General features: G+C 45.0%; 1 protein-coding gene across 1 annotated transcript in view; it reads right to left on the bottom strand.

Annotated features, from left to right (window-relative positions):
- Positions 1-5,825, bottom strand: part of pde4a (phosphodiesterase 4A, cAMP-specific) — a 32,322-nt gene extending 26,497 nt beyond the window's left edge. The window contains exons 1-4 of the mRNA XM_014203951.3: positions 4,649-5,825; positions 1,776-1,979; positions 1,145-1,181; positions 892-962 (exon numbers count right to left, since the gene is read on the bottom strand). Of these exons, the coding sequence (XP_014059426.1) occupies positions 892-962; positions 1,145-1,181; positions 1,776-1,979; positions 4,649-4,875 (539 nt within the window). The 5' untranslated portion in view covers positions 4,876-5,825. The remainder of the gene's footprint in view (positions 1-891; positions 963-1,144; positions 1,182-1,775; positions 1,980-4,648) is intronic.
- Between the last annotated feature and the right edge of the window lie 6,757 nt (positions 5,826-12,582).

The following is a 12,582-nucleotide window of genomic DNA, read 5'->3' as shown; positions in this document are numbered from 1 at the left end:
TATTTACTAAAACTACATATGAAGAGTTTCATTCAAAAACACTAAATATCAATTTTCAGAAATGTTGGTAAATGAATTGTTATTGTTTACCGAAATTATGAAACAGATTGGTGTTTTTCACTATCTAATCATGGCATTTGGTTGTTCAATGACAGACATGTATTTGTTTCAATCTATCACTTGATTGTTTCATTTCAGAGAGACAAATAATAATCTATTTTTTGTTGCAAAATTCTATATATCCGCCTCATTCTCAGAGAAATAAGGAGTACTGTTTGGTTTTACACAGTCAAATGTAACAAATAACTACATTTTTTTATAAGGAAATGTACTAATGATACATTTCTGACATCAATATAATAAAAAATAACTATTATAATAATTCAATACAGTAATATGATATCTGTATATAAAACATTTACATTTAACATTTGAGTCATTTGGCAGGTGCTCTTATCCAGAGCGACTTATAGTAAGGCATTCATCTTAAGACCCAGTAGCTAGGTGAGACAACCACATATCACAGTCAAATATACAGGGCACGAACATTCCATTCCAGCTAAACAATGGATATATAGCGTTTTGCAAAAAAAAAAACATTTTCATACACATCTAAAAACTATTAAGGAAACATCTGAGAACAGTAATATTTTCCACACACATGAAGGTACCCACAATTAATCATTCCTGATGAGAAAAAAACACAAATGTGAAAAATTGGTTGATATAGTGTTTTGGAAATAAACTCTTCATATTCCAGTGAGAATAAGGACTGCACAGTTACAATATAGAAACAGTGGGAAGATATAATTCATGCTTCGATAGAGAAGAGAGATGTGACCACATTAAGAGGGGTTGAAAGGGTAACGTGGCTGACGGAATGCTACTGACTTGTTAGTGGGTGTCGTGACATTGGCGAGGATGGTGAAGTTGCTTCTTACAGTTCGTAGACTGGCCAACACCTGGGGGACGGACGGACGGTGGGTGGTGGGGGCGGCGGGGAGAGGGGCAGAGAGCGGAGCGAGACAAATTCACTACATATTCAGTTTAGCCCCTTTCAAGTTCTTTACTGCATGTTCTGTCTTTAGGCAGGAAGGCTGAAGTGTTCGCTACTTCATCAACAAACTGCTGAGCTGGTGCTTACCTGAGCAAAAGGGGTGACTATGAGATCTTCTGCATGCCTGTAGAAAGAGAGATAGAAAATGAACAAAGGAAGGAGATGACAGTAAAGTCAGCAGGACAGATTGAGAGCTATCGCTGAAGTGTAACCTCTATGACAGTTTACATTAGCAGATACCGGATATATATTTGTGAATCAATGGTTTCCATAGCCCTTCTGAATCTAAAGAAAATATTTTTGGTTCTGACCAAAAAGCATCTTTCTGAAATGGAAGCAGACCAAGACAAATTACACCGCTGTGAAGCGAAAAAGATTTTAGTATGAACATTAGCATAATACTGCCATAATCATAATAATCATAAATGCCAAGTCGGCTGATTGTGATTGTATAGTGAGTAATGTATAGTGTTGCAGCAATCTGGAGTGTCAGTGAGGCTACTTTCACTCAGAGGGGTTTTAACCATGTGGATTAGCCAAGGTGGTTTTGATGGCATGTGATGAACACAGGAAGTGGAGATTGTAAGGGGGTACCTACTCACCAAACCAGGGTTCAATTAGCACAGTACTTTAGCTGGGCTTGATTGAGTTTGCCTGATGCAATGGAACCAATGGAATAGTCTTATAAGTTCAAACCCCGCCCAGGTTTGATACTCACCCCTCGCTGTTGATGGAGGAGTTGCGTGACATGGTCTTGGGGGACATGTCATAGTCGGAGTCTGATCGGTACAGGAAGGACTCCCTGCGCTCCCCGCGACTCCTGCACCCCTCTGTGGTAAAGGAGGGGTGCAGCCCCAGCACAGGACTCGCCTGCGAATCCATGGGGCTGCGGCCGGCCGACGGACCATTCTCTGAGTCAAAACTGAAAGACAAAGTGAGAGAGACAGGGAAGTTGTCTGGATCAATGCTTCATTAAAGGTATTTTCCTGTGTTTTATACATATTTACACACTAAGAGGTTGGAATAAATCTGTGAATTTGTTAGAAATGATGATAATGCCATTTTAGTGTAAGAGTTGTTTAAAAAGACAGCCTGAAACTGCCTGTGTGAGGAGTCTGGATTTCATGCTGATTCTCTCCTGATTCCGGGAAACCTCCAACCTCTATTTTGGGAAAATCACTGAATGTATTGAATGTTCCTGGAATTTTGCAACTATAGGTGGGAAGAAGTTTTGACCTGCCTGGTGACATCACCAGACTGCAAATTAGGTAACAGACCAATGAGAAAGAGAGTTCCAAACCTCTTTGCCAATAACACCTAGTATTCCCCTCCCCACTCAGACCACTCCCAGACAGACAGTCCTAGCAAAATTCTTGCTTGAGAAATTACTCTTTGCAAAGTAGCTATTTTTGTATCTTTTTGACCATTTTAACTTAAAACAATCTCACCAAGGTACTTATTGTTTCCCAGGAATGAATTGATATTGAGATATTTAAAACAATATACACTGCTCAAAAAAATAAAGGGAACACTAAAATAACACATCCTAGATCTGAATGAAAGAAATAATCTTATTAAATACTTTTTTCTTTACATAGTTGAATGTGCTGACAACAAAATCACACAAAAATAATCAATGGAAATCCAATTTATCAACCCATGGAGGTCTGGATTTGGAGTCACACTCAAAATTAAAGTGGAGAACCACACTACAGGCTGATCCAACTTTGATGTAATGTCCTTAAAACAAGTCAAAATGAGTCTCAGTAGTGTGTGTGGCCTCCACGTGCCTGTATGACCTCCCTACAACGCCTGGGCATGCTCCTGATGAGGTGGCGGATGGTCTCCTGAGGGATCTCCTCCCAGACCTGGACTAAAGCATCCGCCAACTCCTGGACAGTCTGTGGTGCAACGTGGCGTTGGTGGATGGAGCGAGACATGATGTCCCAGATGTGCTCAATTGGATTCAGGCCTGGGGAACGGGCGGGCCAGTCCATAGCATCAATGCCTTCCTCTTGCAAGAACTGCTGACACACTCCAGCCACATGAGGTCTAGTATTGTCTTGCATTAGGAGGAACCCAGGGCCAACCGCACCAGCATATGGTCTCACAAGGGGTCTGAGGATCTCATCTCGGTACCTAATGGCAGTCAGGCTACCTCTGGCGAGCACATGGAGGTCTGTGCGGCCCCCCAAAGAAATGCCACCCCACACCATGACTGACCCACCGCCAAACCGGTCATGCTGGAGGATGTTGCAGGCAGCAGAATGTTCTCCACGACGTCTCCAGACTCTGTCACGTCTGTCACATGTGCTCAGTGTGAACCTGCTTTCAACAGTGAAGAGCACAGGGCGCCAGTGCCGAATTTGCCAATCTTGGTGTTCTCTGGCAAATGCCAAACGTCCTGCACGGTGTTGGGCTGTAAGCACAACCCCCACCTGTGGACGTCGGGCCCTCATACCACCCTCATGGAGTCTGTTTCTGACCGTTTGAGCAGACACATGCACATTTGTGGCCTGCTGGAGGTCATTTTGCAGGGCTCTGGCAGTGCTCCTCCTGCTCCTCATTGCACAGAGGCGGAGGTAGCGGTCCTGCTGCTGGGTTGTTGCTCTCCTACGGCCTCCTCCACGTCTCCTGATGTACTGGCCTGTCTCCTGGTAGCGCCTCCATGCTCTGGACACTACGTTGACAGACACAGCAAACCTTCTTGCCACAGCTCGCATTGATGTGCCATCCTGGATGAGCTGCACTACCTGAGCCACTTGTGTGGGTTGTAGACTCCGTCTCATGCTACCACTAGAGTGAAAGCACCGCCAGCATTCAAAAGTGACCAAAACATCAGCCAGGAAGCATAGGAACTGAGAAGTGGTCTGTGGTCACCATCTGCAGAACCACTCCTTTACTGGGGTGTCTTGCTTATTGCCTATAATTTCCACCTGTTGTCTATTCCATTTGCACAACAGCATGTGAAATGTATTGTCAATCAGTGTTGCTTCCTAAGAGGACAGTTTGATTTCACAGAAGTGTGATTGACTTGGAGTTACATTGTGTTGTTTAAGTGTTCCCTTTATTTTTTTGAGCAGTGTATGTGGGGGATTGGAAATGATGCAGACAATAACTTTGATGGAAGCTACAATTTATCTGCAATATTAAAGCTGCTCCACCCCACCAAAAAATAAAATACATTCCGTGTTGAAGGAGAGACAGACATGTATTAACAATAGTTCAGCCCAGGACAGCTGATCTGCATATATACACAAGAGCACCATACCAATCTAGCATTACAGACAACCACATGACCCCAAACACAAGATTAGGAGTAATCTCAAAGAGATCCAGTCAAACAGAAGCTTAGTGAGAGTTTAGCCAAAGTGTACACAGAAACATACTTCTTAGGTTTAGAGGGGGGTTTCTCTTTATGGAACCAAACACGCGCAAGCACACACACACACACACACACACACACACACACACACACACACACACACACACACACACACACACACACACACACACACACACACACACACACACACACACACACATCACAGGGCCTGATAATGGGCATGGCTACTTGAACACCATGAATACCTGAGAGGAAGGTGGGACTGAGACGACCGTCTGCGCTCTATACTGCGGTTGAGCTTCATACGGCGGAAAAACACAGAATTCCCATGTCCTCGAGTGTGGTCTTGATCAGGGGACACAGGTGAGTTAGCGGAGGAGACGTAGGGAGAGGTGGGGGTCAGGCTGGGCGTGGTCAACCCCTCGGGGGTCTCCCACAGATTCATCTGTCGTGTCAGTTTCCTCTGACTCATCTCTGGAAGCTCTGGGCACGACGGAGAGGACTGACGGAAGAAACCACCATCCCTCTCTCCCTCTTCTTCTCTCTCTCTCTCTCTCTCTCTCTCTCTCTCTCTTCTTCTCTCCCTCCCTCCCTCCCGCCAGAAAATACTCTGTCTATCAAACTTTGTCTGCTACTGCCAACACTTCAACCTCCCAATCGGTCTGTCAGTCGCTCTCCCTCCTACGCTCCCCACCCCCCGCCTTGTTCCACGGTTCAGTAGCACAGCTCACGTCCCAGACAAAGAGAGTTCTCCTGCACACACCAGCACACAATCCTGCCAGTCAGAAAGCCCTTGATAACAGACCCTAATCCTGTAGTTTTATTCCTGGTCCCAATCCTCAGAGTCCACGTTCAGTTGAAGTCTTCGAGCTTTGATCCTGAAGCCCTGGAGTACTGCTGCGTTTGCTCACATCTTGTGTTCACCTCCACACCACTTTGTTCCCTGTTTCTCAGCAGTTTGTTCTTCCTGTGTAGGTTTGTTTTTGTTTATTCTGTCACTGAAGGGCGGCGGTGCAGCTGTAACCCACAGCCTCTCTCTCAGCTATCAGCTATCTGAACAGGGCCACTCTCAGGAGAGGGCTTCTGATATTTCACTAGCTCAGCTCTCACTCTCTATCGCTCTGTCTGAGTTCATATACTTTCCCTGTGTGTCCTCCTCCTGCCTCGCTGTACTTGTCCTCGCCGACCAGGCCCCTCAGGGACACTGTGGCTGCCACTCTGCCCGGGTGTCTGCCTGATGTCTCACTCACACCCACACCACCTGGAGGACATACCGACGCCGGTCGGTCCGCTGCTCCGTTTCCTAATCTTTCTCTCTCCCTTTCTTTGCTTTCTCTGCCTGTTCTTTTCTCCTTTACTTTCTTCACCTCCCCTGCTTCAAGCGTGTGCTCTCTTTCTCTCTCCTTATCTCACTGCTCACCATTTCTCTAGCAGCAACAGACCACTGGCAGTAGCGAGAGAGAGAGAGAGAGAGAGAGAAAGAGAGAGAGAGAGAGAGAGAGAGAGAGAGAAAGTGGATGAGGATGGAGAAAGGAGTCAAAGAGAAAAAGGAGGGAAGGGCAGAGGAGAAGAGAAGGAGGAGTGACTCATGGCCTGTGGAACTGTTTACAAGAGCATGCATGATTTGTTTCCAAAACATTCTTTTTTAACATCAACAGCCAAGCCAACAGCCAAGCTTTTTGACCTTTGCAGTACACAGAAAGATATAGGCCTACTGACCAAGTACAGAGCTACTACACAAACAGACCCCTACTCCGAGAAAATCATTTTATGAAGTTTAAAATGTACTGTATCTGCATACACATCAGAGTGTGTGTGTGTGTGTGTTGTTTCTGACAAAAAGAAGAGAGACAAGAGAAGAGTTTATCTGCATGTATGCATGAACGCTTGTGTATGTGCATGTGTACAACAGTGAGTTTGTGTGTATCTGTTCTTTGTTTTTGCAGCAGCAGCAGAGGTAAATCCCAGTGCATGAATTCTACATACCACTAGGCTGACTAGACAAGGCAGATAGCAGCACAAAGACTATCCACAGAGCAGAACACTATAGAGATGAGATGCCTTGTCAACCACCCATTTCCCCCTCCTCTCTCTCTCTCTCTCCTCCCACACTGTCACTGTCTGCTGTCTCTCAATACCCTTCCTTTCCCTTTCTGCCTCTCTCTCTCTGTCATTCTCTTCCAGTGACTCACCCCAGAATAATGAAGGAAAAACAAGAAGGCACCAGCAGGATGGTAGAGGGGAGCTCAGATCCCATTTGTTTGTGGGGCACAAGGGACCCGTCTGAGCAGAGCCCTCTTAAGTCACGCATGAACAGTCCTTTATGAAATATGGGCTATGGGAACATTGCTCTGATCTGACATCTCTGACTGCTGAAGGATTCCTACTCATTATGATGAATGCAATTAAAAGCTGCAGGGGGTCGATGCTTGTAAAAAGTCAATAATCAAATGATCAGTTATTAAGTAATAAAGCTGGACACAACATTTCACAGTGTGAATTTGTGTGAACAAACACAGCACACATGCATGCATGTGCACACACACACACACACACACACACACACACACACACACACACACACACACACACACACACACACACACACACACACACACACACACACACACACACACACACACACACACACACACACACACACACACACACACACACTCACACACACCCTAACACAGTGTGATTTTCTACCGCAAACACTCCAGTATCCCTGCACATTGTCAATTTGGTATTGGCACTGTCCCTGTACATAGCTTCCTATCTTATTTGTTATTTATCATGTTTTCTTTATCATATACTGTACCCGTCAAAAGGTTGGACACACCTACTCATTCAAGGATTTTTCTTAAAAAAAATGTTTTTCTACATTGTAGAATAATAGTGAAGACATCAAAACTATGAAATAACACATATGGAATCATGTAGTAACCCAAAAAGTTTATATATTATAGATTCTTTAAAGTAGCCACCCTTTGCCTTGATGACAGCTTTGCACACTCTTGGCATTCTCTCAACCAGCTTCATGAGGAATGCTTTTCCAACAGTCTTGAAGGAGTTCCCACATATGCTGAGCACTTGTTGGCTGCTTTTCCTTCACTCTGCGGTCAAACTCATCCCAAACCATCTCAATTGTGTTGAGGTCGGGTGATTGTGGAGGCCAGGTCATCTGATGCAGCCCTCCATCACTCTCCTTCTTGGTCAAATAGCCCTTACACAGCCTGGAGGTGTGTTTTGGGTCATTGTCCTGTTGAAAAACAAATGATAGTCCCACTAGGCGCAAACCAGATGGGATGGTGTATTGCTGCAGAATGCTGAGGTAGCCATGCTGGTTAAATGTGCCTTGAATTCTAAAGGAATCACCAACAGTTTCACCAGCAAAGCACCCCCACACCATCACTCCTCCTCCATGTTTCACGGTGGAAACCACATATGTGGAGATCATCCACTCATCTACTCGTCTCACAAAGACATTGCGGTTGGAACCAAAAATCTCAAATATGGACTCATCAGACAGATTTCCACCGGTCTAATGTCCATTGCTTGGGTTTCTTGGCCCAAGCAAGTCTCTTCTTCTTATTGGTGTCCTTTAGTAGTGGTTTCTTTGCAGCAATTTGACCATGAAGGCCTGATTCACGCAGTCTCCTCTGAACAGTTGATGTTGAGATGTGTCTGTTACTTGAACTCTGTGAAGCATTTATTTGGGCTGCAATTTCTAAGGTTGGTAATTCTAATGAACTTTCCTCTGCAGCAGAGGTAACTCTGGGTCTTCCTTTCCTGTGGCGGTCCACATGAGAGCCAGTTTCATCATAGAGCTTGATAGTTTTTGCAACTGACCTTCATGTCTTAAAGTAATGATGGACTGTCATTTCTCTTTGCTTAATTGAGCTGTTAATATGGATTTGGTATTTTACCAAATAGGGCTATCTTCTGTATACCACCCCTACCTTTTCACGACACAACTGATTGGCTCAAACGCATTAAGAAGGAAAAAAAATTCCACAAATTAACTTTTAACAAGGCACACCTATTAATTGAAATGCATTCCAGGTGACTACCTCATGAAGATGGTTGAGATAATGCCAAGAGTGTGCAAAGCTGTCATCAAGGCAAAGGGTGGCTACTTTGAAGAATCTCAAATCTGAAATCTATTTTGATTTGTTTAACACTTTTTCGGTTAATACATGATTCCATATGTGTTATTTCATAGTTTTGATGTCTTCACTATCATTCTACAATGTAGAAAATAGTACAAAATTATGAAAAACCCTTGAATGAGTAGGTGTGTCCAAACTTTTGACTGGTACTCTACATGTGTTTTTGTTTTATGTTTTATAGTTACACTGTTTTGATATTGGATTACTGCACTGTTGGGTAGAGCATGCAAGTTAAGCATTTCACTGTACTTGTGCATGTGACAATGAAACTTGGATGGGATGACTGTGGACAGCTACTTCTCTTTCATTATGTGATAACAGAACCCCTGGAGAGGAGGACTGTGGACAATGGCATGATGATCAGAGGTCTCACAGGAAAAGGGATGTGTGCCAGCTGGGCGACTCCTTCCTTTGTAAGATAACAACCCTCACAGCTCAATGAGGACAGAGAGCGAGAGAGGAGCTGGCTAATTAAAATGGCAGTTCATCATGTAGCTCACCCGTGTTTTTCTACTTCTTCCAGTTGGTAGGTGACGTAGCATAGCGTCAACACATCTCACACTAGACACAAGCACAGTAATGGACACAGCAACAAGATGGCAGTTACTGCCAGTTCAAATTGCATGACTATTGGATATGTTTTCATTGCCATGGGAAACCTAACCACCTTCATCGCTTGAGCAAATACTATAAAATGCTCAGCTCAATGGTATTATGGCTGAGTAGGGACCTTTGTACTGGCAGGTGCTGTAAGCGGCTTGTCTTATTGAATTGATAAATCAAGATGATGTTCTATCTAGGCTTTTCTTGCAATGAATATCTAATGAATATGCTGCTCCCTAACACTATGAGTATCTAAAGCATTTTCCCTGCTCTGCAGCCATACTCCTAACCCTCCTCTCTATGCAACACATTTCTATAACAAAGGGGGAGAATTTGATTATAGTCCATTAATAACGCAGCGTTGAAAGGCTTTGAAGCCTGAGTCAATGTGCTGATTAGTTTAATTAAACCTGAGCGTCCTTAATGGACAAGAAAGATTTACATTCTCACTCCTTCCAATGAACCCCCCCTCCCATTGATTATATATTAACAACACACTTGGAGCTTATGAGTGTGTACGTGTGTGTGTGTGATGGAGAGCTGCTGCCACATCAGCGGTTTCCTACAGCACAGTTCTCTCTCTCTCTCTCTCTCTCTCTCTCTCTCTCTCTCTCTCTCTCTCTCTCTCTCTCTCTCTCTCTCTCTCTCTCTCTCTCTCTCTCTCTCTCCTCTCCTCTCTCTCTCTCTCTCTCTCTCTCTCTCTCTCTCTCTCTCTCTCTCTCTCTCTCTCTCTCTCTCTCTCTCTCTCTCTCTCTCTCTCTCTCTCTCTCTCTCTCTCTCTCTCTCTCTCTCTCTCTCTCTCTCTCTCTGCTGGGTGGGTGGGGAGGGATGGAGGAACGGGAACGGGAGCTGGAGCTTTCATTTATTAAAGTCACTTTCCAAAATCGATCCCTCTATCCCGCTCATTCTTATCCTCTCTCTCCACAAGTTAATGATTAACCTTCCTCAACCACTCCATCCCACCTGCCTCCTCCCCCCAGCTGCCCAGGCCTACCCTCAGCCTGAATGGGGGACGAGAGTGATTTCCTGCCTCCGCTTCCTTTTCTGCCAAGCCAAGCACAGATGCTAATTTCCACGTGCTATGTCAATCTCTCTCCGTGCATTGCCTCACCCAGGCGTTTAGCACCTGCCTGATTGCTACATGCGTGGGGGGAGAGTGGAGGGAGGGAGTGTGGGGGAAAGGAAGGGAGGGGCTACTTTTAAGGCCCCATCGTACAAACACAACTGTATTTATTGCTACGGTCGAATCCCGAACTGAATGTTGAATCAGCAACTGATGAGGCAGGGTAATAGGGCTTTTATTACAGAGCAGCTATCACTCTCTGTTGCAGCAGAGCAGGGGCATGTGTTCATATCAGGCTAGAACGCCCATCACCGACTCAACTCAAAGCACATTTCAAATGAGATGGCCAAGCCAACAACAACACACCCTCTCCTCTCACCATTTCTACCTGCCCCAGCATGCCCTCTGTTTCACGCCAGTTCACGGTGCCATGACACAGACCTGCCTGCCCTGGCTGTGTTTTAAAGGCCAACATTTACACTGCTGCCCTGCCCAACTGCCTGAGCTCTGAGCCCTCTGAGAAGAGGAGAGTGTTGGCCTGGCTGGAGCCTGGCGCTGCGCCACCCTTGGATCAGGGAGGGCATCTGGCCGTCCCAGCCTCACACAGGGCAGGGGGACACCGCAATGCAAGCAGGGGGGTCGGGGGTAGAGGAGAAGGGGTGAGAAAGAGGGATAGAGAGAGAGAGAGCGAGAGAGAGAGAGAGAGTGAGAGAGAACGAGCGAGATAAAGAGAGTAGTTAAAGAGGAAGAGAGAGGGGATTCTCTCTACAGAGTGACAGGCTGGTCAGCTGGTCATCCCAGCGATGCCCTGACTGGCCGGCCGGCTCCATCTGAGACAGCGAGAGAGAGAGAACAGAGGGAGAGAGTTCCCCCCGTCCACTGTGCTGCATGCGGTTGGTCAGATAACAGCCAGAGGATTACAGAGCCATAATCCTGCCCACAGGATCAGCGACACCATCCAGAGGGGCCTGACTCAGAGAGCCACTGTACTGGAGCCTTGTAGAGTTTTAGCAAGGCAACACGCAGACACCTTTAAGCTTAAGGATGACATATTGTAGTAGCTACAATTGATTCCACAGACAATCACTCGGCCGACTGACCCCCGGTGGATAGTGGTGTCTTTCATTCAATCCAGAGACGCGCTCTAGTGGATATTCAGTCTCATCAATCAAATGTAGTGTGAAGCCATAGGCTCACTTCAGTCTGAAGGAATGATGGGTTCAAATACTATTCTAAATCTTTCAAATACTTTAAGCGTTTGCTTTAGCCTGCCTGAAGTGCCAGATTGACGGGGTATGCAGCCTTGCGACTATTCTATTAGTTCCATGGCACCAGGCAAGCTCAATCCAACCCAGCTAAAGCATTTCATATAATTACAATAGTACTTAAATCCAGGTCTGCTAGATTAGCACCTGGCAGCACTCAGAATGTATAATGCATTGTACAAATCCAGCGGTTGTAAATTTAACAGATCCCATAACACTGTATTACACAAGCACACCGCTCCCAGCCCCATGCTGTTCCTCCTCCTGTGTAGTTGTGTCTCTGTTGCTGTGTGGTTTTGTCCAGAACATCTGTATTCTCCCCCAAGCCACCAATCCCACCGCATTAGCATCACCACATCAGTTACTCCAACTCTCTGAGAAACTTTGTCGAGGTAGAGAATAAATCGACAGTCATTTTTCCGTTTATCTTCCATCCTTAACTCTACCTAAACTCATTGTCTGCACGTCGCTGTGAAATATGCTTCCTTTCAACAAAACCTTGGCACCGTCTGATGAAATGACCATCGCATCATCAATTATGATGACTGTTCCTCTTGTAATTTACATTTACATTTACGTCATTTAGCAGACGCTCTTATCCAGAGCGACTTACACGGTAAACGATGTCTCAACTATTACAGCGTCTTCGAAGTATTCACACCACTTTACTTTTTCCACATTGTGTTGTGTTACAGCCTGAATTTAGATTTTGTGTCGCTGAATTTGTTCGATTTTGTGTCACTACACACAATACCCCATAATGTCAGTGTAATTTTTTGGGCGGGGACAAATTAATAGAAAATGAAAAGCTGAAATGTCTTGAGTCAATAAGTAATCAAATCAAATGTTATTTGTCACATACACATGGTTAGCAGATGTTAATGCGAGTGTAGCGAAATGCTTGTGCTTCTAGTTCCGACCATGCAGTAATATCTAACAAGTAATATAACCTAACAATTCCACAACAACTACCTTATGCACACATGTGTAAAGGAATGAATACGAATATGTACATAAAAATATATAAATGAGTGATGGCCGAACGGCATAGGCAAGATGCAGTAGATGGTATAGAG

The sequence above is a fragment of the Salmo salar genome, chromosome 06 (assembly GCF_965601325.2).
Source record: "Salmo salar chromosome 06, fSalSal1, whole genome shotgun sequence".
NCBI classification, from domain to species: domain Eukaryota; kingdom Metazoa; phylum Chordata; class Actinopteri; order Salmoniformes; family Salmonidae; genus Salmo; species Salmo salar.
Note: the sequence above shows the minus strand (reverse complement) of the source record. Positions and strands in the feature narration are given on the sequence as shown.